General features: G+C 41.1%; 1 protein-coding gene across 4 annotated transcripts in view; it reads right to left on the minus strand.

The window, feature by feature from the left end:
- Nucleotides 1-11168: 11168 nt before the first annotated feature.
- The window catches only part of NR3C2 (nuclear receptor subfamily 3 group C member 2), an 892575-nt gene continuing 877379 nt past the window's right edge, over nt 11169-26364 (minus strand). For all 4 annotated transcript variants that reach the window (XM_086962278.1, XM_086962276.1, XM_086962277.1 and 1 more), the window contains exon 9: nt 11169-12289. In XM_086962278.1, the coding sequence (XP_086818404.1) occupies nt 12134-12289 (156 nt within the window). In that variant the 3' untranslated portion in view covers nt 11169-12133. The remainder of the gene's footprint in view (nt 12290-26364) is intronic.

Consider the following 26364-nt stretch of genomic DNA (forward strand, 5'->3'; position numbering starts at 1 on the left):
GCTGAGAAATGCATATCACCAGCAGGTGCACGTAGCATCTACTCTCCAGACTTTTCTGCCAAACCTACCGGGCAAAGGGTCACCGAACTAGCAAAATCCTCTAAATAATGGTGAGTAAAATCTTCCTATAAAATGATCTTTCAGCACGCTGTCATATTTTCACACACAATATTTCCCATCAGAAGTTTAAAGGAATACCCAGCCTTCTTACATTTGTCCCCTGACCATTCTGCCCCACACTGGATAAAAACATAAAGATTAGTTTCCCAAATGTTGTTGCCGGTAAACAACTGTTAATACAAGATTCTCTCTAAATTTCTCAAACACAGACACAAACTATCTATAATATGAGTACAGATGCTTATGGTCACCACTATAAACACAATGCAGAGTGTAATTTAGATGTTTTATGGTAGAGCCGGTGACCATAATCATGACTTGCAACTTTTTAGAGGATTTAATACTTAGATGCAAGTTGTATACCTTATTTGTTTTTGCTATCACACACAGGTCTCTAATTAAAAATATTTTTATTTTAAAATGTGTCACTTTCTATACAAGTAGCCTTACCTTTAATCTCTGATTATAGCTCCAAGTTTCATGTTTTTACTGATTCCTGCACATAAAGATTGAAAACGATGTTTCCCTGTCTGTATCATTTATAAAAACTAAAAAATGGGTAACAGGTATTCTGACTAACTTCCCAAGAAGTTCACTAAGCCTCCTAGACCAATGACTGTGACTTCTCCATGTGTTTCCAGTATTTATAATCTGATAACTTGCACATAACCACTGACATGCAGAGTGCTTGGATATATTTTGGTCCTAACTGCGACTGGAATTCAGTGTACAGTGAAAAGTTTAACAACTGTGTTAGTATTGTGTATATAGCTACTTCATATAGCATGAACAGCCTATTAGAAGCCAAGAATGAGTGTTCAATGTGGGCAAATACATTTTGAAACTTTTTTCACTGAACAAAATACAGATGTGGGTAAATAAAAATACAATTACTTTAAATAAATATGGATAGTTACATACGTAAATGTCAAAAATATAAATACTGTAAAACAGGTCACCTTATCTATGATGTCCTCAACCTTTTCAATATTAGGAAATTTTGTGAAGGAGTCCTTGAATCACAGATCCAACGTGAGAAATGTTTGCAGCACAAATGAGGGCATGTTTCAACCTCCAGTCCTTTCTGCTATTTGAAAAGATATTATGCCTCTATACAGGCTATTGCAGATTTACTGTAGCACGCTACTAAAAAGATAGATGGAGAAGTTTTTTTCCAGTAGCCAATCACCTTCCTGAACGCCACTATGTCTTTGAAGGTCTTCGGACAATTTTACATTTTTGCACAGATATCTGTAAATTGTATTTTAAAAATGTCAGCACAACTAATGCACACAATTGCACAAAACTTGGTAAAACACACTAGAGACAGTGGGACCCTCTGCAAATAATATTTGGTGCCATTATATCTAGTGATTTGTTTGGTCTGGTAAGGAGAATTTAGGGAACTAGAGGGATGGGCTTAAGGATAGACATGTTAATACAAAAAAACCCGCAAAAGAGTAATACAATTGCAATTCCCAAAATTAATTTCTAAAGTTACTACAGGCCTAAAGCTTTCAAAGTAAGCTATGTACTTTAGCTGTGGCACACGCCCTAAAAAAAACAAAGGAGTCAGGGAATTAAAATAACATCATATTAAAACTAATGGTGCATGAATTACATGTTCAGAATTTCAAATGTTATACGTATGTATATTTTTAAAGTAGTTAAAAATGTAATATTTTTATAAATTTAAAGACAAGTTTAATTTAAATAAATACATGAAACGTTTAAACATTGTTAAAATTGTTTACATTTTTAAATAATTTAAATATATAACTTTTAACCAAGCTTACTAAATATGAAATAAAGAAAAGAAAATGAGTTAAAAAAAAAGAATAATAAATTAATTTCATATATTTAAATTATGTATTTATCTAATACACATTTAGGGGCATATTTGCTAAGATCTCAGGCAACACAGCAACAGAAGTTGCTGTGCTGTTTTATGTGAAAGGGACACTGCAGAACTGCACCATATTTACAAAGATATGGCACAGTTCTGCTCTCTTCTAGCACTGGCCGACTGGTGGCTGTCAAGTGTCAATGCAGGAACCCTTGCATCATTTTGCAAGGGTGCCTACGTTGTGGTTAGGATAGTGTTTCTGCAATATATCTTTCTGCACAAAAATATCCTTTAATGCCTATACCCCTTTCTATTTGGGCTTCATAATGCAGCCCACATGCAAAGAGAACCTAACAAGGAGAAATAATGATATGGCTCCTTGTTATGCCAGCCACAGGAATATGGTATTCGCACAAACCAATGCTCACTAGTCCTCGTAAATTTAGTTTTGTCAAAATTAATGTATGGATGCATGTGAATGCCTATACTTTAATCCTGTAACGCCTAGCTGACACAATGTTACGCAATATGCACATCATTGCGTTACTTTCTTCCCAAAATAGAATTTGCGTCAGGCCGTGCCAAAAAAGTGACATAACCCAGAGGCAAAAAATGTGTAAATCTGAGCCTTAATTTGATAGATCAATGTACTTGATATAGTCTGGAATACATCTGCACCTGCTTTTACACCTCTAGTAATGTACTAACTTTGGATGTTTATTTTATTTGCAATTGTCTTACTCCTTTGTAGGTGTGTTTTTGTATTAGTATGCTCCTCTCTAACCTTCGTTTCCTACTTCCCTATTGTCATCCCATTCAGCAGCATTTTCTAACCACATCCCCCTTATCCGCCCCACATTCACTACAGAAACATATATCTACGTGTATGGACATTGTTGCAGAGTAGATGCCTCCATACAAGAAAAAATAGGAGAGGTGAAGGCAAAGGTCTCTGGCTAAAGTTTTGCGAGTGGCATTTTATAGTATGTGAGTATTTCTCCTGTAGTATGTACTATAAAATGCATTTTGCAAATTGTCAGCGTGAAAGCAGAAGACAGTGTACTGCATGAACCATTCATCAATTGGCCCCTTGGTCACAAATTTCACATCAACTTTTGGCAGCCACTCCATGTTATATTTTCTTTTCTGCTCAGTATTTTATTGTCAAGTTAACAACAAATTCCATTACTAAACCCGTATTAACAAGTTTCTCAAAATAAAGTTGGAGGCATTCGGAAGTAAAATTTGATGCGCTAGAGACTGCTGTAATTAAGAATCCTAAAGTGTATTTTATGCTTGTTGCTGATGCAATATTAGCCAAAACCTTAGCCTTAATCTAGGCTTTGGTAAGAAACTCAACCTAAGAGAATATGTAAGAGAAAACTGGTTTTCTCAGACGTTGTTCATTATTCCTGAGCACAACTAAAGAAACCACATAGCCGACAAAATGTAACAACATAAGCACAGGTGTCTTGAACATGAACTAAAAAATATGAGACTTGATGAAGGACAAACGTGGTCCTTCATTATCATCTAGTTAACATTCTTCTTTTATACTGTTCGTCTGCGTGATAGCCACAATAATCATTGTTTATCTTAAAAGTAGAATCTGCAATTGAAATCGATATGTTTCAATAGCAGAAGGCTTGCTATTTCCACTGATTACAATGAGACAGCAATCTGAAGGTGCACAGCCTCAATTTCTAGCCTTACATGTGGAAGGCCAAAAAGTTACAAGTGCTGGTCATTGATGCAGGCCCACTGATAGACACAGGACATCCACACTTGATATTTGTATAATGGTTTTGAATTTAGGGATCATAAAAAGTTCTGGTAATCCATAATAAAACAAATACCATAACACTGCCCACATGTGTCAGATACGCTGACACTACAAACAAGGATGCCAATTTGTAATGGAATGTATTTGTATGGTGAATACTTGGTGATTGTGAACTGGAACCAAACTGAAACCATCAACTCAGGATTGCAAAAAAATTAAAATGAATAAATATTTAATATTGACATTTAGAGAGATAATATATTGTTTAAACGCTGCTAGGTTGTTTAAATTGTATGAACTTAAAACATAACAAATATATCAAAAATAATAATACTGCCATGTGGTAGCACTAACCTGCAACCTAATTTCAAAAGAGGAATCACTGGACAGGTAGGTCTAGGGCACACTTCTTATGTCAAAAGGTACTGATGCAGAGATCTCCAACTTCTAGGTCTTTTTCACACTCGGAAAAAGCTGGCGGTATTAACAGCTGACCAGGTATGAAGAATCTCAGCTTCTGGAAAAATGGATTTGAAGAACCAACAGCCAAATAGATGAACTTCCTTCCAAGACTTATTCCCAATTAGGAACTACACAAAAATCTTTAAAAAGCCATCTTGGAAATATTATACAATTGAAGCTGTCTGAGCTCTAAAGAATAGAACACATACATCTTTTGCTAAAGTATGTAGCATTCCTCAATAATTTCCTGTCACGTTTGTCGGTCTTTGAGCTATTACTCTACAGCATCCACGGGCTGTTTTTCTATAAAGATGAACAGATCACCAAATGTTTTGTCTTTAGTAAGCCCTCTACTTTTCTTTCAGTAAGACTGACTGGCTCACTGGCCCATCCCCTTAACACCATCAATGCTGATGGTTTTCCCCTCCTGTGCTGGCCACGATTTATTCCCATTGTTCATGACGAGCTCAGCTCGTCATGAGCACAGCTCAACCGTGCCTCATGACGAGCTGAGCTCGTCATGAGCATCGAAGGGGTTAAAACGACCCATAATACTTAGTGGTTGTCGCTACCAGCAAAGACTGTAGCCGCTTTGAGAAAATTAAACCTATACTTATGAATTGTATTATCTTTGTTTGACTTTTAGTGTACATGCCACAGTGAAACAGGGATCACTCACACTTATCTTTCAGATATGGAAAGACCAGGATGTGTTCTCAGTCTAAAGATCTCATTTGGGGCTATGAGCCACTGCAATTACTATTATTGATTGTTACCTGTGGCAAAATTAATCCATTAGATATTATCTATCTGGCTTGAAGGCAGATGATGGGAAAAGTGACGTTACTGATCCGCACCCCTGCTGCTGTTCTGTTTTTCTAGGTGTATTCTGCTGGGGACAACGGTAAGAGGGGCATGGCGTCTATCAACAGTAGGTAAAAGGTGTGGTTCCACTGTATGAACCTAGTATGGAACAATGAAAAAACAAAAAAAGAGGGTCCAAGAATCTCAGGGTGAAGGATCGGAAATTATGTCCAAACAATAACATACCCTTTTGTATTTTAAAACTTCATGTCAAATCTGGAAAAGTCCACTGCAGTAGATGAATTAAAATCTAATCAGCTCTTAGAGGCAACAGACAAAAAATTTAATTTTGGAAATATTTCCTACTTACTGAAAAGAGGACAAATTATTTCCAAATAAAATAACATTCTTGCAAAATACACTGTAGTATTTTTCATGAAAAGTAGTTAAATATTTATTTTCCATACAGCATATATTTCAATAACAGATTGTGGCATATGGATGAACAAAAAGGTCTTGCAGTGTTTAAATTAATGGAATTCTACCAAACACAATCAGTAATACCACAGCACCGCTGGCGTTTGAGAAGTTCTCATATTTTTAAAGTGACTTGCCTTCGTGCACTAGAATAAAAACTGTGATGGCCCTCCATGTACAATCATTCAATAAATTACCAACACATACAAGCTAAGTTACAGTTTTGATAAAATTTGCATTCTCAAAGCATTTGAATGCTGCATATTGCTTATTAAGCACTTGGTAAATTGTAGAGTTTACTGTTAATGTCAGTAAGTTAGATTGAAATAATTATTATCAGTTAGTGTGTATACCTGTTTTAAATAACATCTCACATTGCCTGCGTATGAAAGTTTTTTAATGCTGTAATATGAATACTCATGGTGAAGAGCAGCAACAAATACTGCACCACCAGGGCAGGAACAGTAGTAGATCATTAGAAGTGAACATCCAGCATTGCTGTGTACACAAATAAAGAAAACACTGTCAGCAGTGATGAAGGGCTTCTATCGTGTAATGTGCTACAAACAACTAACAAAACAAATCTATTTACAGGTCAATGCATTGTATGGTCTAGGCCCGAGAAACTAGAATGATGGCTGTGGAGGGGGACTTAGTTGTTAGGGTTTCACATAATATGTAAATATGATGGATGCAAGTGCAATACAAATGATGGAATTCTGAACTTGTGCGAGCAAAATGTACATTATGTTTAGGAATAATGTCACTACAGAATGCAAAAAGCTCCTCCAGCCCAAATTTCTCCCCAGTTGCCCTGGTGGCGGTTCTGTACACCTTCCCTATTACAGTACAGGAAATTCAAGCTTGATAGATACATCATCTTTGGAAGGTTTCAGTAATTTTCCTTTGTAAACTTAAAGACCCTCCTGACCAATACTCACTATAACAGTGCAATTTAGCTCAGCTTAAATATTACCTGTATTTGTGCAACTTGTATATCGATGTGGATTCGAGCATGCCTTGTCACTAGAAGGTGGGTGGTTGCAAGTTCATGACTCTACTTGTTGGTCCCGGACAAGATTAGTGTCTAAAGAGTGACACGCACTGGATGAATGATGATAATGCAACATGCTAACCCCTAACAGGTTGACAGTGTTACCCCATTTAAAGTAATGCTTTAGCTATGATTTACTGAGCAAGACAAATGGTGTAAAGTAGAAGTAGCTACAATAATGTACGTTAGGCAGTAAAAAAGTAATCACCACTGTTAGGACCACTGACACTTTAAATTATAAAGTGGAGTGAACAAAAACAGTCATGTCTGTGGTTAAGTTTAGGTATGTACTCTATCACAGTTAAGTTTAAGTTGACATTATACCAAATGTTCAACACTGCTATTTATAATTACAAGTATCTGTTAACATTGTATTTGAATGTAGCTACTTTTCATCCAACGTACATATTTGTAGACAAAATGCAGTTTAACCTTATTAGCTTCTCTTACTTTTCATCATATGCTTTGGTCACTGAATCACAGCGAAGCAATGCTACATCCTGGAAAGATACCCCAGCCAAAAACCAAGTTGTATTACACCACTATTATAAATTCAATGACACAACAAATGGTGTCGGCACAATGGGTGATTACAGGAAAAGATATTTATAATCTTCGTAATTTTTATTTACAAAGACAGACATATATTGTTAAGTAAAAATATGAACTGTATTTCTCATTAACATCAATATTGACTCATTTTCTGTGGATTGTACAAGCAAAGATCTTTAGAGCAATAATCTATACAAATGGACTCAAAGGAACAACATTTCAGAGTTAGGCAGGTATTTGAAAGGGAAGTTGAAAATATGGCTTAGTGGTCTGAGACAGAATCGTAGGCACTAGCTCTGTTCAGATGAAAGATAAGCTTGACCTGTCAGAGATGATCACTCATTTTTTTTCAATACCCTCTACAAAAAACGCTTACATTTACCTGTAACCCAGGCACTTTTAAGAGCATATGTACGATGCCAGTTACAGGAGAAAGAAGCCCTAATGCAAAGGGGGTGGAGTGATCTATCATTTTGTTTTTCACTCTCACTATGGAGCTACTTGTACCATCTCTAATGTAAGATTTCACCCATGATTACCTCTACATATCTACTTGATACCACTTCATGATCTCCATGAATCTAATTTTCCCCTTTTGGCCATCCCTATGTTTCGGTGTACTACAGTTTAGTGGAGCGGAATCTGCCAGGATGCTGATTTTCCTATCTTTTATAATAAAAGAGGTATCTAAAGAAAATACCCACTCTTCTGTTTTCTGTTGGTCTTTCCATCAAGTCAAAATACCAGGGCTACTGGACACAGACGGCTGATCTACTGTTCCTGTAATGGAAGCAACAAGATGGATGCATCTTAAAGTGGGCCAGTCTTCTCATAAGAATAATGTCTCTCACCCATTTTTTGTGACAAAGTCCCTCTTCAGAAAGACAGCCTCAAACAACCATGAACTGCGGGGATTGTAGGAATCTAGCATGCAACAGCCACTTGCAGTGATTACCTTACAAGCAAATGTAAAATATAAAACAATGACCATGCTGCTTACAATACTCTTAAGCACCAGCTAAATTAAATGGGCATTAGCAGCAAGTTGGGCTTCTTTGTGCATTAAAAAGAAGGGCATGGTGCTGAAATGTATATATTAATTATTTTCACTTTTTACTAAGCTTCACCATACAGTGAGAAGTGCCAGTCATCAATGCTGTAGAAATACAGTAAAGGAAAGTACTTGGAATGCAGTTTTCAATTTAAGGAAAACATAAGTGCAAATATAAGGATGGGTCTGTGATATTTTAGTCCTTGTACACGCCACCATTCTGCATGCTCTGCTTTCATGTGGAAGTCTGGCTTTCTTGATTTCTGTGCAAGTTAGCTGGCTGTATTTAAAATACATTTTGTCAACTAGACCAACAACCTTGAAAATGTATACAAAAAAATAAAAGAAAACATTAAAAAATCTGGTCTGTACTTATCATTACATAATCCATCATAACATGATGTAGGTGTCATTTAAAAAGGCATATTATGTTCTTCATCCTGTGCACTTTTTAATTAGAAAAGAAACCCATGGCATTTACTTTTGAAATGTAGAAAATGGTGTCACACAATGTCTGAACTAACCGGAACATTGAATTGCTGTGGACAAGCAGAAAAGATACTACCCCGTCAATTTTTATGTGAATTATATAATATTTAAGCTACAGTTTTACATCTGCTATCCGTTAATAGCATTAATTCCGATGATTCAATTACACTTGCAATGTAATTATGAAGAACTATTTATCACTAAATGATTTCGACTCATTCAAGATCGTATTAATTTCATCTTCTTTTAACAGACGCAATCTTGCTGAAAATAATTTACAGGATGAAAATTAAGGAAGACAAACAAAAAAGGAAATGGGTCCTTCTGTGGGAATTCCTCTTTCACCTACATTTTTGCATGCCAATTGTGAAAAAGTTCCCAAATTGTCAAATGTTTGTGAATCTCAGCGGAAGATCTTGAAAGGAATTCATAGGAAAAAACTCAACAGTAAGTGCAAACACAGTTTCGTTTTTTTCCATATATCACTGTTGTCCTGAGATAACTTTAATATCAAGTTTTTCAATGACAACATTACTAACTGCCACTCAATCTTCTTGGTGAAATTAAACACATGTAAGCAGTTCCTCCACCTGCGAATATGCTAGGATTTTGGGAAAAAATAGATATATCGAGGTGTTCAAATTAAACTATCGGATTGTATTTACGTGGTCAAACTAAACTAATGGGTTTGGTATAAGAACATGCAGGGAAATCAGATACTTTATTATTGTTCTGCACTGAAATATATAGATGAATATATTTTTATCCTAAACAACTGGTAACAGAGTGTCCATTTTTATAGGTATCTCAGTGCAAGATGGCAAAGTTAGGAAAAAAAGCACTTATACTTCCAGTGTCCCAATCTGTGGTTTCTCAAACAGAACCATCTAACTGGCTTTGAAGCTTATTTCCAAGGTAATTACCAAGTCATTACATATTAGGGCACACATTAACATGCATTATTGTGTACTTACTGTATCATTAGTAGCATTGCACATATATATCGCTACACAATTGTATCAGGAATTGTGCAATCAATAGTACTTGCATATGTAATTCTACACTAGTTTATGTGGAAAAAATTATTTTAGTGTAGGAGTTCCTGTTTCAATTGTATAACTTAAATTATACCATGTGACTAATGATATATCAATACTCTGATTGTTACAAGTAAAATTTTTTATCTTCATACTTTTGACCTCACAGCACTTACACTGCAGTTAAAGTGTTTTTCGGTTTCCTTTGACTTCAGTCACTTTAAAATCCATTGGACAATGGGAATAAAGTGCTGTATAAGAGATTTTATGAATATTTAAAATAAATCAAAATATCTTTAACACAAACTGTATCAACTAAAAGCAAACATTTTGGGCAGGCCTCTTTGCCATGAGATGCAGTTTAAAAAAACAACAACAAAAAACAAATGATCAACCAAAATTAAGCTTTCAAACAACCTGTTAGGTCAGATGTGCTAAGAACTTTAACTGACACTTTGCAGCACTATGTGTTGAAAAGCATTACAAAGCTGTAAACAGCAGAGCTGGATTATCTTTCACACACAAAACCTTTTGTGTCCTGAAAGTTGATTTCGAGCTCTACCTAAATCACTTTGTGCCATCCCTTGCTAATCTATGGAAGGTGGGACATATCTGGGGCAAGCCAGCAGAAAAACCTTAGGTTTTGGGAGAAAGATTTACTAAAATTGCATGAGCTGCCTTTTTTCGCAAATCTGAAACAAAAGAAAAGCAGCTGCAAGCAGGCAGTCAAGTGATGTATCTACTGCTAATCCTACCTACACATAGTGTGTTTTACACTGATCTGACACCTATCTTGGAGTCTATATTTAGGAATATGTACTGGAGGCTTTACCTCCAGTACATACCCCAGGCTAGACAGTGCAGTCTCCTTGTGCATCATGCAGAACAGCTAGATTTAAAGAGTGTCGCTGATGAAATAATCAACAAGTGACTCTTACTAAATGTGGTGCTTTGCTATTTTCTACCCTTCACCCAATGCAGCACTGCAATTTTCCATGCAATTCCTTGAGTGAAAGACAACTGATCTTGGCCGTCACCAGATAGGTCAGAACCTGTGAAAGCCTAAGACTAGATTCAGGATGGTAAATATGCTGAATAAAACATCAACAAATTCATTTAAAAAGCAGAGGAGTGCTTAAATCATCCCTCAACCAAGGAACTAAGGAAAATATATGGCACTGGACTAGAACTCACGTAGGGGTATCCTCCATTCCTTCATATTTTTGATACTTTCAGTTATTTGGCTCTTCTAGTTAACTGAGTTATTGTGAACATATGTGTCTTGAGGGTGGCAAGCTATGCGGTGCATCAGAGTTCCTTTTTAAATGATACCTCCATAAAGTTGTACACATAACTGTGTTTCCTCACTGAGGGCAATAGGAAAAGAAAATCCTAAAATTGTTCAGACAACAAAAATGTGCAACCAGAAAACATAAGGGTGAGTTTCACGAAAAGGTAGAAAGGCTTAAATACAACACAAATGGACAAAGAGAGGCTATTTACAATAGAAACTTTAAAATGGCAAACTAAAAATGATGCTAAAAAAGGCACAGCTTTCCCTTTCTTAAATACACTGTAAACAGTTCGTTGTGCATGCAGAACATTTCACTTTGAAAAAAAAATACCTTGTATTAGACAAAGATAGTACTTAAATAGTCTCCGGCAAAATAGAATTCTTCCAAAAATACTTTCCCATTCGTCCTAACCATTAAAGATCTCATTTACAAAAGCTCCATACAGCTTGAATCGGGTCCTTCACAATTTATACATACAGCAATATACAGTAAAGCAAAGACCGCAACATAAGGTGCCCATAGCCAGCACAATAGATACGATGAACTGAAGCTGGGGCATCCGTTTTAACATTTAATCAATTTCCTTAAATAACTGATGAATGTTTAACACAGTGTATGTCAACTATGGTGGATAATATGGGATAACAAATTCCACAAGTGTGATAATGCAATTATTCTACACCATGTTGCTTTATTACTGTACACAATAGTTTTTATTTTCTTAACAAGAAAAGAAAGTTAATGCCCCATACTGACTGTACAATTTGTGTGCAAACCAAGGGCACACTTTTAGAAAGTTCGGTTTTCTCAAACCTTTCTGAAACGAGCAAAACAACACCAGAAATTCCATGGCATATTTAAAACGTCAACATGTTATAATATCAAAATCAAAGAGTTATTGACTAGTTATGGCTTTTCATCCATAGGAACAGGGGCTTTTTCCAAAATGATGGGGCTTGTTTGCCAAAAAACATCCAAGTCTTTCCAGGTCCGGAAGAACCCCACTTCTTTCTTTAGCCAAAGCCCATTCACATGATTTGTAACTATTTAAAAACTGCAGAACAAGTGCACATTGTTAGAAAATGTGGTTTCAAAGGTCCTTCTTAGGCGTGGAATAATATTGGGAAACTTAAGGCAAAGTTCTTCTGTTAAGACAATCTCCATCACTTCCTGTTAAAGTACAGGGGCTTTGCATTCCCAGCTTCCACCTTTGGTAACTGATCACTGATTATTTCGACCAACATGGCTGGAAACTCCACTTTCAGTGCCTGAGACTCCCGGAAGGTATAGAAGCAGAACTCCAATAAATCTCCAACAAGCTGAAAAACAAAAACAAATGGCGAACATTTTAGTAGTAAGAAAAAAAAGCTGCTTATTAAATTTGCTCCAACTTCAGTGTAGGCTTCAATGCACTGCTAGGTATGCCTTCTAAGTTTAAAAATAGTCCATGACTGTATTTTTAAATACAAGGTTCACTAAATAAAGAACCCAGTGGATTGTTCGTTTTGTGACAGTTTCCAGTACCTTCCAATACTGCAAAAGGGGCCCTCCAGTCAAACAAAAAAAATGAATTACTCTTTACCCAACCTTACATCATCACGTTACAACCACTGATAAGAAATGTAGAATATAACTTTGTTTATTGATGATGACTCATTGGGTGTTTTTTTTATTTTTGGGAAGAATAAAATCCACAATTTTTATTCACTTAATATACTTAGACAAGAATGCCAAAGGTACATTAAATATCATGTAAAACTTCATTGTTAAAATATTATAATGACCTTAGACACTCGGACGCCCACCTTATGAGATAAACTGTATCCCCAGAAATTCTTTTCCGCTCTTAGTAAGAATTGGGAGTCGTGCTATGTCTCTACAGGTTATTTCCGCCTGGAATAAATCAAACTGGTGAGGGATATGAGGGAGGCATACTTCCTATACATCGAAGCGCGAAGTCCTACAGGGAGTTTTAATATACTTAATACATTCGCCTCAAACGTAGTTCAAGGAATCTTTCTGGCATAGTTGCTTACTGAAATAAAGAAAAGGAACCCAAGTTATCTTTTCTGGGTGGGGGAATTTAATATTGCCCCACAAGTACACATAGACAGGCACCCTCAGGCCATGTGCCATTACTACTGGGAGAACTCAAAGATATAGGTGGTATAGATCTCCTGAGTGTGAAAGAGTCTTCTGGGCAATACATGTACTTCTCCCATGTACAGAGATCATATTTGCCGGGGTGGCGCTCCTACAGCCCAAGATTGATACCATTCTGGCTTGGGAACCTCCCCAAAACCCAGACAGAGGTGACGCCTGCCAGAAACATTTTGAAGCCCTTAGATCTGCCATGTGCGTGGAGGCCCGTGCTTAAGGCTCCCAACTTCTCAAGGAATTCATTGTGCGGACAGATGCTTCAGAGCACAGTGTGGGGGTTGTGCTCTCACAGCTAGATGAGGAGGGCCTAGACTGTCCTGTAGCCTTCATTAGTAGGAGGTTAATTCCAGGGGAACGGAGGTGTAGTGTGATTGAACGTGAGGCATTTGCTGTGGTCTGGGCGCTGAAGAAGCTGAGGCCCTACTTGTTTGGAACTCACTTCCGGGATCAGAGCAACCACAGGCCCCTCAGATGGTTGATGCAAATGAGGGGTGAGAATCCAAAGCTGTTGAGGTGGTCAATTTCCCTACAGGGCTCACCCTTTGCCCATCTGGATTACTCTGTTCAGTCAGCGCCATGAAGCCCCTGGGTGTATGAGTGGCTATACAAAAGACTATTAACATAACATAACATAACTTCATGGTGGAACACTGCCCTGGTACAGAACAAGCCAATGCTGATGGTCAGTCACGATTTTTCCACCTTAGTGAAGAGAACTCCCAAGAGTGTGGGTAGTTCTCCCCACATTTCGGCTGGAGGGGACATGTGTTAGACCTGGCATCATTGGTGTTGGTGTCCCTTGTAGTTTGTGCCTTGACCTCTTGTGTTTTTGCTTTGTGTTGGACTCCGTTTTGTTGGTCTAGATGCTTTGGGCACTTTGCCACTACTGTTCAGTGCCAAAGTGCAAGTGCTCCATTTCTAAATTATTGTTATGGATTGGTGTTTCCATGATTGGCATATTTGATTTACTAGTCAGTCTCTAGTACAGTGCTCAACGTTTGCCCAGGGTATGTAAATCAAATGCTGCTAGTAGGCTTGCAGCATGCATTGTGCCACCTACATAAGCAGCCTGTAAATGTAACTCAGACCTGACATTGCAGTGCCAGTGGGCAGTCTAGTAATGCCATGTCGACCCTTCCCTTTTCTACCATGTTAGTCCCCCCCTAAGGTAGGCAGGGTGCAGTGTATATGAAAGGTAGGACATGCCGTGGTGTGTGTGGTATGTCCTGATAGTGAAATACTGCCAATTTTGTTTTTCACTATTGCAAGCCTACCTGTCCCCATAGGATTGAACGGGGATTTTGCTTATAACATCTTATAAGCCTAACTAACCCTGGGATCAAGGTAGGAAAATAAAGTTTAGTATGCCTGAACTCAGAATGTTAAAATGCATCTTTTAGTGAGGGTGATTTTTACATTCTGTGTTTGAAAATACCACATTTAGTTTAAAGTAGGTATTTTCTGGCTCTGCCATCCAGTGTGCCTCTGCTAGGATATGGATTGACTGTCTGGGTTTGGAGTGTGAGGGGCTGAGGAGATGCAGTGGCTCTGGAGAGTGTGATGAGTCAGAGCTGGGCTGATTAGACCTGGGCTGCATTTAGAGTAGGGGGCGGAGATTTCCTTTCTCCGATTGGGCCTGATCTGCCTTCCACAATGCTCTCTCCACCTCCTGCCACGAAGCTGCACCAGAGAGGGTAGAACTGGTTTTGACTGAGCACAGGGCTTCTCTGCCACCAGAGAACAGAGGATTTTGTAGTATGAATATTGGGGCCCAGAACTTTAGATCACTTCTGGGAATCAAGAGGAGCCTTTGCCAATGAGAAGAGGTGGAGAAGCTGATGAGGAATACTGCCCCTGTACTGTATCAGGTTGGCCTGCAGTGGCTACTTGCTACCAAGGAAAGGAGAAGGACTTTGCTGTTTGCTGCGTCCCCTGCTTGAGGAAGATCTCCAAGGGCTTGAGATAGAGCTTGCCTCCTATTCTGAAGTCTCAGGGAAACAAAGACTTAATTTCTTCTGTCTTTCTGCATCTGGAACTGCAGTTTCAGCTGCCACAGAAGGAAATTGCAACACTGAGGCCGGCAAGCTATGCCGTAACCTGCAACAAAGCCGCGGGCACCGCTTGTGAAGAGCATGACGCACTGCCCTGACTTGCACCGTAGGCCCGACACCTGCTAACGTCGTGCTGCACTGACTCCGAAGCCACTGCCTGCACCGGAGCCGTGGACACCGCTCATGACATCCATGAAACACCATCCCGACTCATACTGGAGCCCCGACTTCACCAACGCTGTGCTTCATCAACGCGGAGCTGATACTCACCGTGGGTGACTCCCGAATCCATCGACACCGCACCGTCGTAAGGAACTGCCGCCTCGCCACCACAGTGACGTCACCTCCCCGACACAGTAAGGAACCAACGTCTCACCTCCCCTGGATCGCATTAAGGAACCGAGGCTTCACCTCCCCTGGGGTCGTAAGTAACTGACGTCGCCCGGCGTTACCGAAGCATCACCTCCCCGACAACGTGCACCGTCTTTGCTTTCATTGTTTCCAAGATACTGTTTTTTGGGGTACTGCTTGACTCCATGCCTGACACCGCGCACTTCGCAGTCGGCGCCAAACTTTGGAATTTTTCATCTGTCATGATGTTGTTATAACTCCAGGTGGAGTTATTTGTTGTTACAAACTTTATTAGAGTGAATAACCAATTTTTAAGGATATCTTGATAGCTGTATTGCGGATTTTTGTCGTTTGGTCTTGTTTTGGTTATATTAAGATTACTTATTTTCCTAAATTGGTGTGGTGTCCATTTGTAGTATTTTCACTGTATTACTGTATGTGTTCACAAATGCTTTACACACTGCATCTGAGATAAGCCTGTCTTCTCGTGCCAAGCTACCAGGTGGGTGAGCAGGGGGTTATTTTAGAAGTGTCTAGGACCCTGACTAGGAAGAAGGGCCCCATCTTGGACAAAGGTACCTACCTCTGTCAAATAGAGATCCCCATTTCTAACACCATTTCTAACACCATGTATTTCTCATGGTGAGGTGGCAGCAAATAAAATGAATATCCTTCCCAAACTGTTGTATGCTTTCTAAGCCCTGCTAATTCGCATTCCAGATACATATTTGAAGACCCTGCAGAGTGATGTTGACGCCTCCGTTTTTCATTCTATACCTGTACTGAAAGCAGCCTGAAGCCAGGGGTGTTTTCTCTAACCAAAATCTTTTTTTCTTTGTGTGTCTGTCAGTCACTCTTTTTGATGTTATATGTCCAGGGGGGTGATTGTTGATCTCGGTTGCCCTGATGAAATTGTCGCTGATATTTAACTGGCAATGAAACATGTTGGCCGTCCTTGAAGTGGTCTACAACATGCTGTGTTTTTAACCTTGTGCAGACTCACAGTTCGGTATGAAAGTGACAAGGTTGTGTATGAGTCTAGCCCAATTTTAATAGAGACTTCTTGAGTCTCATTTTTTCACGGGGTCTTGATTCTTTCTTCCACACCTTGTTCATTCACTGGACACATCACACTTGTTTTCGTTTGAGAAAGTTATCGAAGATGACTAAAACACTTGGGCAAGCTGGTGAGAACCTACCAGTAGCTCCTCTGGTGGTGCGCACGTGAGATACTTTCTCTTTTCTCCACACATTTTTCTAGCACATATACACTTAAACAGAAGGGGTATGTTATGTTTTGAGTGAATTGAATGACCACTTCTCATTCTTTTTCAGCAACGGTTTTAAAACCAGTGGGCACATAGGAGTTGGCCGTTGTGTGCTACTGAAAAGCTGGCCGTGGGTATAGCTTCCTCACTTTAATCCTATAGACAATAAATAATTGAGAGACAGATCTTTGTTGTATGAATAGATGTTGATTGGAGGGTGATCTGGCACTTTTTTGCCCTCTATAGCTCCTTATTGAAAGCACAGTTATAATCTTGCCAACGTCCACTGTCCAGTTAACCCCAAAATAAAGAGCATTATTCACTTTCCCAGAGTCTTGTAGTCTGCATATACTGATAGGCCAAAATGTGAGTTTTATTTTTATTAATAAGATACCCTGATAATGAACCAAACATATGTGCCTCAATGTGCATGGCTTCTATTGCTATGCATGGTGATATTATTGCTATATGCAAAAACAACAGTTGATGGACAGAATGCAGAACAATGTCATACATTCACCCCAGTTCAGACATGGCCATATGCAAATCAGCCGTGACCCTGTGCCTCATGGGAACAGTCCAGCCCGAACTGCCAAGCCATGTCTTTCCTGGACCGGAATCAAGCATCCTAGGATCGGTTTCTGGATATCAGCCATCTTCAGCCAGGATAGCTTGACTCCAGTGGTGTGGAGAGTCAAGCAAGCCCGGCTGAAGACGGCTGTAATGCCAGAAACCGGTCCTCGGAAGCTTGTTTCCGGTCCAGGGAAGACATGGCTAGGCAGTTCGGGCTGGACTGTTCCCATGAGGCACAGGGTCAGACTGATTTGCATATAGCCATGTCTGAACTGGGGTGGCAGAGTGGGCTAAAGAACGGTGATGGATTAAACCCAGATCTTTTGACTGGGTGTGAGTGTTTGATTGATTCAGATGCTCCGTCCATCACCACCCCCTTTGGTACCGCTTTTGGCTGCCATAAGTGTGGCAGGGTATGCTCAGACGTGAGTCCCTTGCTCACTTTGCCACTGGATTCAAGCAAGCCGGGCTGAAGACTGCTGGAATGCCAGAAACCGGTCCTCGGAAGCTTGATTCCGGTCCAGGGAAGACATGACTTGGCAGTTCGGGCTGGACTGTTCCCATGAGGCACAGGGTCAGACTGATTTGCATATAGCCATGTCTGAACTGGGGTGGCGGAGTGAGCTAAAGAACGGTGATGGATTAAACCCAGATCAGTTGACTGGGGGTGAGTGTTTGTATTGTCAACGCTCCGTCCATCACCACCTTTGGTTTTTCGATATTATTGCTATAGCAATATCATCTGCATATGCCAGAACATTAGCATGGTGACCATTGCATGAGTATGCACAGACATGACTGCTGCAGCAACCTCTTAGGGGTACGTACGCCCAAGATGTGACAGATCTCAGTTATGAACGAGGAAAAAAGCCCTGGATAAACGTGCAAAGAAATTGAGTATAGCTTCGGAATCTTTCACATAGAAAGGCAGATGAACACAATACATTTGAACACTTGTCTTCAGATGTAGCATTTCAAGAGGACACGTTATTTTTCCAGTGTTACCTTACTGTTCAAGTTTCAAGTTCAAGTTTAACTTTTGTTTACTTACTGAGGACATACACCTAGGTTATCAAGACAGGTCAGTACAGCGGTGCGATTAGAGATAATGTAGTCATTTGTGGGACACTCCTGGTTTTTCAGCATCGGTCTCACCAAATTTCAGTTAAGATCGAGCGAGCAGACTGAGAACAGAAGGATGCAATTTTCCATGCGGTACAGTGCAAAATTAGTTAGCAGTCCCGAACGAAAGGCTTTAGTTGACAGACTATACTATGTGTAAAAGCTGCACTTACTTCTCGTTAGTGCCACATTATCTGTGCTTTCTAGGTTGGTGAGTGCGGTATGTTGGAGAGCAAATTACAGTTTTCAAAATTCTATCTCACTATGCAAGATGAGAGCATAAACTGCAGAGGTGGCAAAATATACTAAACACAAAAGGCCAGCTGTGGACTCTTTCTAGTTATCTATATTCGTGGATGTAAGCCCACAATAAGCAGATATAGCATGCTTATACGAGGTAAGTTTACATTTTTGCCAACTTCCTTAGTAAACATGTGTCCCCCTTCTCTACTAGTACAGATTTATTACACTAGAAGTTCCATGTGTGCAGAGCTAAGATACATGTGAAAATGTATAAATACATTATTTCCTTTAACTGGATAACATCTCTATAGGAGATCAATATAGGGAGTTTTCTGTGTACTTTTCTACTCTTTCAGGGAAAGGTACTGCAAATCTATGTGAATACCCATAATTTTACGACTATGTGTGTTCAGCTCATTTTCATAGCCATACCCACTAGTAATACACCAGAATATGTGGAAGGACATGCACTCAAGTGGCATCTCTGCATGCACAACTATGCAGATCCTGTCCCTCAGAAGCCAGGGATAGGTTCTGAATGTCCCAGTTTGTCACCACAGAGAGAGGTCCAAGTTGCGAACTGAGAAGGCTATGAGAACGAAGCCCACAATGTTTCTTCATCTCTCAGTTTATATTATTTTGCTTGTTAGTCCACTGAATGAATGCAGGCAATTGTGCGATTGGCTTAGTATAGCCTAGCGGCAGAAGTAATTTACAAAACAGGATTCACAAATGCCAATGAGTGGGGGATGGGTTGTCTGGTGGTGGGGGCTTAGTGATGAGACGGGATGAGGCAAGGTGGAGATGGCTCAAAACTGTGCAGCTGATGTGGTGGAGCAAGGAGGGAGGAGACAAAGTAGCACCAGAGTGGAGAGCATGTGGGAATACGACGAGAAGGAGGGGGTGGGGTTAGTCCACAATGTTTCTTCATCTCTAAGTTCATATTATTTTCCTTGTTAGTCCACTGAATGAATGCAGGCTATTGTGCAATTGGCACAATATAGCCTAGCTGCCGAAGACATTTACTAAAAAAGGGATTCACAATGCCAATGGGTGAGGGATGGGTTGTCTGGTGGTGGGGGGCTTGGTGATGTGACGGAATGAGGAAAGGTGGAGATGGCTCAAAACTGTGCAGCTGATGTGGTGGAGCAAGGAGAGAGGAGACGAAGTAGCACCAGAGTGGAGAGCAAGTGGGAGTACCACAAGAAGTAGGAGGTGGGGTTAGTGTGAAAGCACATTCACTAAGAAGGATCCATTTCACACATGTTTATCAATTATGTTATTGTCATTAAGTACCAAAAAAGAAATATCAGCAAATTTAATGACATGTAAGTTCAGCATAAATCCGTCGTAAGATACAAATGTTGTTTGCAATACATGTACCAATACCAAATGTTACTAAAATATAAGAAAGGAAGAGAAAAAATGGAATGGAGTGAGAAGATAAGCCATAGATGGACAGAAAAAAAATAAAGAGGACAGGAGGAAAAAGAAGGGCGGGAAGATTAAACTAAACTAGATAGCAGGGTAAAGAGGGCAGGGAAATGGAACACTCAAATGAAGCCCAAGTATAGTAATGCTAGGGGGAGGCAGGGTCTTGTACATTTCAAGCAGCCATTCCTCATGCGATGGCAGTTGTGGAGAATGCCTGTGTTGTAGAATACAGATCTTGGCAGCTGCAAGGACTGTTATGAGCAGACAACGGGCATGGTGGGTAAGCTTGGAAAGGACTGATAAGTCATGGAGGAGAATTAGGGGGTCTGAAAGTGGCGATGACATATCCAGGGACTCCTGGAGCGTAGACCCTCCTGCTGTCCAGAACGGATGAATGACAGAACAATCCAGTAATATATGAACTATATCACAGGGTGCATGATTGCATCACCAGCAGGCAGGCTGTGAGGGCAACCCTGCAACCTGAAGCCGTGCCGGAGCCCAGCGCCAGCCCTGCAGAATCTTAAATAGACTTCATCCGTGCTTCCCAGACTCCCCATTCTAGAGCTTCCGATAGTTCTACCCAGTCCTCCTCATCATATTCCACCTGCATGCAAGCCTGCCGGGCTAGCTAATTTCGGCTCAGAATAGAGGTGGCAAATCAGAAGATTGTAGAACGCACACATCACAACTTGAAACTGACTCCAAGTGTTAAGGTAAAAGAGCACTGGAGAAAGGGTGATGGTCCAGGGTTGAGGACTCAGTTTGCTCAGCAGACAATGACGTAATTGTTTATAGTGCCATAGTTGAGTATGCAGCAGGCCAATCTGTCCTCGAGCATCTCAAAGGACTCGAGTTTGCAGCCAGAAATCAGGTGCATGAGGCTTAGAATCCCAGCTTTTACGCCAGGGGCCCCAGTCAAGCTTGCCCCCCCCCCCCCCCCCCCATGCGAATACCAGAATTGTTCCAGAGGGGAGCCTTGTCATGGAGATGAGCATCAACAGAAAAGAGCTTGAGAGCCCATATCCAGGTGGTGTACGAGTCTTTTAGCATAGGGTAGAGGGATACAGCGACTGGGCTAGGATGATAGAGGATCTGTAGTCCCAACGAGGTCTCTTGGAGTCTACTTTTGATTGCAACCCATAACGGGGGTCTTGGACCCGAGGGTGCATGTATGCCATTTGTGCCCAGTGTAAGGCTAGACAGTAATGCTCCACAGAGGGAAGGCCAGTCCTCCTGCTGATCTATAGGCGATAAGCTTCCGGATTGCCAGGCGAGGTCCTCCTGAAACCCAGATGTAGGCCTTAAGGGTCTAGTCTATCTGACGGGGGGTCAAGAGGGATATTAGTTGAGGAAGCATGCCCAACTCATATGTGATTCCATGGAGGGTAACCATTTTTACTGCTTGAGTCCATACCCAGAGCAAGAGATTCAGGTGGGACCACTTCACGAAGTCCAATCACATTTGCTCCATAAATGGGTCCAGGTTATTCGCTACCATGCTCTCCAGGCCTCTGTTAAGTAGGATGCTCAAGTACCTAAGGCTGGAATTCTTCAACTGGAATGGATAACCAGTGATGGCGGCACATGTGGTGATTTGTGACAGCAGCAAGGTCTTGCTCTTTCCCCAGTTCACCTTGTAGCCAGATATTGCTGCAGAAGCATCAATGATCTCTTGCGCCACGGGAATGGAGGAAGGTAAGGCTGATAGGGTGAGTAGCATGTCATCTGCATATAAATACAGTGTTGAGGGACCTCGGACATGGGTACAGCTATGATCTGGTCCGGTTGGCATAGGGACGTTGCTAAAGGCTCCATCGCAAGGAGAAATATCAGGGGGGGTGGGCAACTCTGACTGGTACCCCTGTGGACTGGGAAGAGATCAGAAAGAAAGACCCCACAACTGACCTGTGCTGAGGGGGAATGTTAGAAATTGGGGTCTCTAGTGGGCAGCGGTTTGCACCTTTGTCCAAGTAGGGGCGCTTCTTCCTAGTCAGGGTAAGGGGGATAGACTTCTAAAATATCCCCTGCTCACCCCCTTGTTAGCTTGGCATGAGCAGACAGGCTTATCTCGGAGACAGTGTGTAAAGTATTTGTGCACACATACAGTAATACAGTGAAAACACTACAAATTAACAACACACCAGTTTAGAAACATACGTAATCTTTATCTAAACCAAACCAGACCAAAAAGCGTCAGTTCTTTACACCCAGGGAAGGTGATGCGTTGGTTCCTTACACCAGGAAAGGTGATGCGTTGGTTTGTTACTGCCACACAGGGGAGGTGATACATTGGTTCCTTACTGAAGGGGAGGTGTTGCGTCGGTTTCTTACTGTGCGGCAGGTTACGCGTCGGTTTCTTTCTGAGGCCCAGGCGTTGATGTAGACTTGGTGCCCAGATGCGATGCGTTGAGATCAGGGATGAGTCTGTTCTCAGTGTCACAGCGGCGATGCGTTGATCCCTCCATTCGCGGTCCCAAGATGCTTTGGTTTTGCAGCCGCACAGCAGGGCCTGCATCTGAATGGGTGCAGTGATCTCGGACTTCGGAGATCAGTGCACAGGATTCGGCGTGCAGCGATTTGTACAGGCGCGGGGAGACGCTGCATTGGTTTCATCAGCAGCACAATAGCAATGCATAGAAATTCTTCCCGCAGGCAGCGATGCATCAGAAATGGGTGGGGAAGCATCGCGCTTCTTGTAGTTTCTCCCAACAGCAGGAACAACCTCTAGAGGCCCAACTCAGCAAAAGGCACCTCTTCGCAGGTCAGAACTCCCAGCAAGTAAGTACAGGGGAGCTTGTGGTAAAGTCTTTGTGGCCCTGACACTTCAGAACAGGAGGCAAGCTCTACTTCCAGCCCTTGCAGATCTTCAAGCTGGATACACAGCACACAGAAAAGTCTTTGTCCTCTCCTTGGCAGAAACAGCCACTGCAGGCCACCCCCAACAGTACACAGCAAAGGAGCAGTAGATTCTTCTTCAGTTTTCCCAGCTTTTCTCCTTGGCAGAAGTTCTGCTTGAGTCCAGAAGTAATCTAAAAGTTCTGGGGTCTGGGCCCCAATATGTTTACAGCATTTTCCTTTGTTCCCTTGTGACAGAGAGGCTCTGTGCTCAATCAAAACCAGCTCTGTCCTCTCTGACCAACTTTCCGGCAGGAGGTGGAGACAGCATTGTGTAAGGCAGACCAGACCCCTTTAGGTGAAAATAAATCTCCTCCCCCTACTCTAAAGACAGCCCAGGTCTATTCATCCCAGCCCTGACTCATCTAGGAAAGGAAAGGCAGGACACTCCTCATCCCCCCCTGTGGCAGTTTACAGTGAATGCACATCCCTAGCCCCTGTCATTCCAAAGCCAGACAGTCAATCCACAAACCTGCATAGGCAAACAGGATGGCTAAGCAAGAAAATACCTACTTTATAAAAGTGGCATTTTCCAATACAGAATGTAAAATCATCCTTACTAAATAATACATCTTTAGATTCCGAGTTCACACCTTTGGGACAGATAGCCTTTCAATATTGAAATACGAAATTCACTGTAGTTCGCTATCAGGACATATTCCACACATCAGGACAAGTCCTACCTTCCACATGCACTGCACCCTGCCCACAGGGGTACCTTGGGCCTACTCACATGCAAGAAAAGGGAAGGTTAGCGTCTGTTACGTCTGTGCACTTGCAAGGTCAACATGGCAGTACCAAACTGCACACAAACCCTGCAGTGGCAGGTCTGAGAACCTTTTGCGAGGCTGCTTGTGTTGGTGGCACAATCAGTGCTCCGGGCCCCCAAGCAGCATTTGACTTACAGGCCCTGAGAACACACAGTACACTGTAGTAGGGACTTAGTAGTAAGTCGAGCAAGCCAATCATAGAAACACCAATCCATATTCACAATTTACAGAGGGAGCACTTGCACTTTGGCACTGATCAGCAATGGCACGAAAACCGAAGTCCATCACTCAGCAAAAAGGCAGAGGCAAACATACAGAGGAAAACCACACCAAACATAACAGGGAATCATAGAGCCACCTAACTCTGGAGATGAAGTTGTCACCAAGACCAAATTTCTAGAGTGCCGCAAGCAGGTAGTCCCACTCTATCCTATTAAAGGCCTCTGTGGCATCCAACGACAGTGTCAAGGCCTCACACGGAAGATTCGTTGCTTGCCAGACTGCATGAGCTAATGTGTAAAGATGATTAAGGAATGAGCTGCCTAGTAAAAAGCCTCCTTGTGAAAGGTGAATAAGAGAGGGGAGGTGGCTAGAATACTGGGCAATATCTTAACATCTCCATTGAGAAGGGATATGGGGCGATAACTTCCGCAAAGAAGAATGTCTTTTCATGGTTTGGGAAGGACCGAAATCTGTGCCCAGTTGGACACTATACCCAAGCAGTCTGTGCAATAAGCCTCAGCGAACGCCTCATGGAAAAGATCTACCACCTCGGATTTGTTACATTTGTAAAACACTGCTGAAAAATCGTATTCGCCCAGGCCTTTATGATAGGGTAGATCAGAGATGTCCTGCTCAATGTCCTCTTTAGTGATAGCGCCCTGAAGTAGTTGACTGCCTTTCTCTGAGAGGAACGGTAAGTGAATACCATCCAAAAAAAAAAAACATTCATCTAAACTTATCCCTAAATAATTTCCGGGGAGTAGAGGGCCCTATAGTAGGATGCAAATGTATCTACAATCTCCTGTGGCTTGGTAACTAACGCCCCTGAGTAAGAGGCAATAGCAAGAAAGGTCATGCCTGCCTCCCTCTGCCTGAGCTGCGCTGTCAGTAGCCGTTCCACCTTCTCTCCCTGTTCGTAGTGCCAGTATTTCAACCTCTGTAGCACAGACTCGGCTTTGGAGTTAAAAAGAGTTGGAATATGAATTAATAGACTTACTGCTATGATTGATTTACACTTACCTAGCTACAGTTCTGATTTATAGATGTCTATATATTCAAATACAGAATCAGAGCAAATACATAAGAAGACTTAGGATCAGATTTAGCAACTATTTGTGTTGGTGCAAAGTCACCAAAGTAATGCAAAGCGGTACAAATATTATGATTTGTTATAAAGTGATGCAAACAGATGCCAAGTGTTAATTTGTTATAAACATTTTTTGTGCTGAATGTCCCCCAAAAATAATGCTAGTAGTTTGTGATGCTTTGCATTACTTTGCATCAAGGTGGGATACCATAGGTGGTACATGGATTTCAAATGCTATGACCCATGTTTTTTGACACAAAGTCCCATCTACTTACATTGGTAGACAGTGCTTTGTGCCAAAAAATAACATCTCCTTGAGGCAGGCATGAACAGGGAGAAAAGTTTTATTTTCACCACACAGTTGAAACCATGCATGTGTGCTCTATTGTACTGTTATATGTTCGGAATGTTTTAAAGTATGTTTTATCATACTATTTTGTACTGGAACGGTATACCATTCCAGTATAAAACCAATGCTAGACATCACACACACACACACCATACATTGCAACCCTCCCGATTCAGATGGAAAACTACCGATTTCAAGGCTAGTCTCCTGCTCACGATTCCTGCATGCAGAAACCCAATTCCAAGTTTTGAAACACCGGCAAAAATAAAATGTTGATACCTGTCACACACACTCCAATCTCCTCCTCCAAGAATTATCTCTGACATCAAAGGTTAACATTTTGTCCCTGATTCTTGGAGGGGGAGTTTAGAGCATGTGTCATCAAAGGTTAATGCTTTGTCCTTAATTCTCGGAGGGGGAGCTTAGAGCATGTGAAAGGCCTCGAGATTTTTCTTTGGCCAGTTTTTACATAGCGCAAATAAAAACAGAGTTTAGAACTCTGTTTTTGTTTGCGCTATATTATTAAACTGCCAAAGATTAAATGCTGATTTTCTCTCACCATACATACCAATAGACCAGATTCCGGCAGATTGACTCTTCTTCTACACGTCAGTGGGGAAAATACATTCTCCCGACTATTTTCTTTAAATCTTCCACTGCCTGCTTTAAAATGTTGGCATGTGAGCACACACACCTTTGCACTAACATGCAAAGGTGTTGGGTGGCGCTAGGCAGCCTATTTGAGTGCCTGGGGATTACAGCACCACCAACGTCATATTTGCAGATATGGCTCTATTATGCGTTTTCCCCTTTGTGCAACACAACTTTGGTTGCTGCGTTGAAGAACCTTTTGAATAAATCTGCCC

Source organism: Lissotriton vulgaris, chromosome 3_1 (assembly GCF_964263255.1).
Source record: "Lissotriton vulgaris chromosome 3_1, aLisVul1.2, whole genome shotgun sequence".
Classification (NCBI taxonomy): domain Eukaryota; kingdom Metazoa; phylum Chordata; class Amphibia; order Caudata; family Salamandridae; genus Lissotriton; species Lissotriton vulgaris.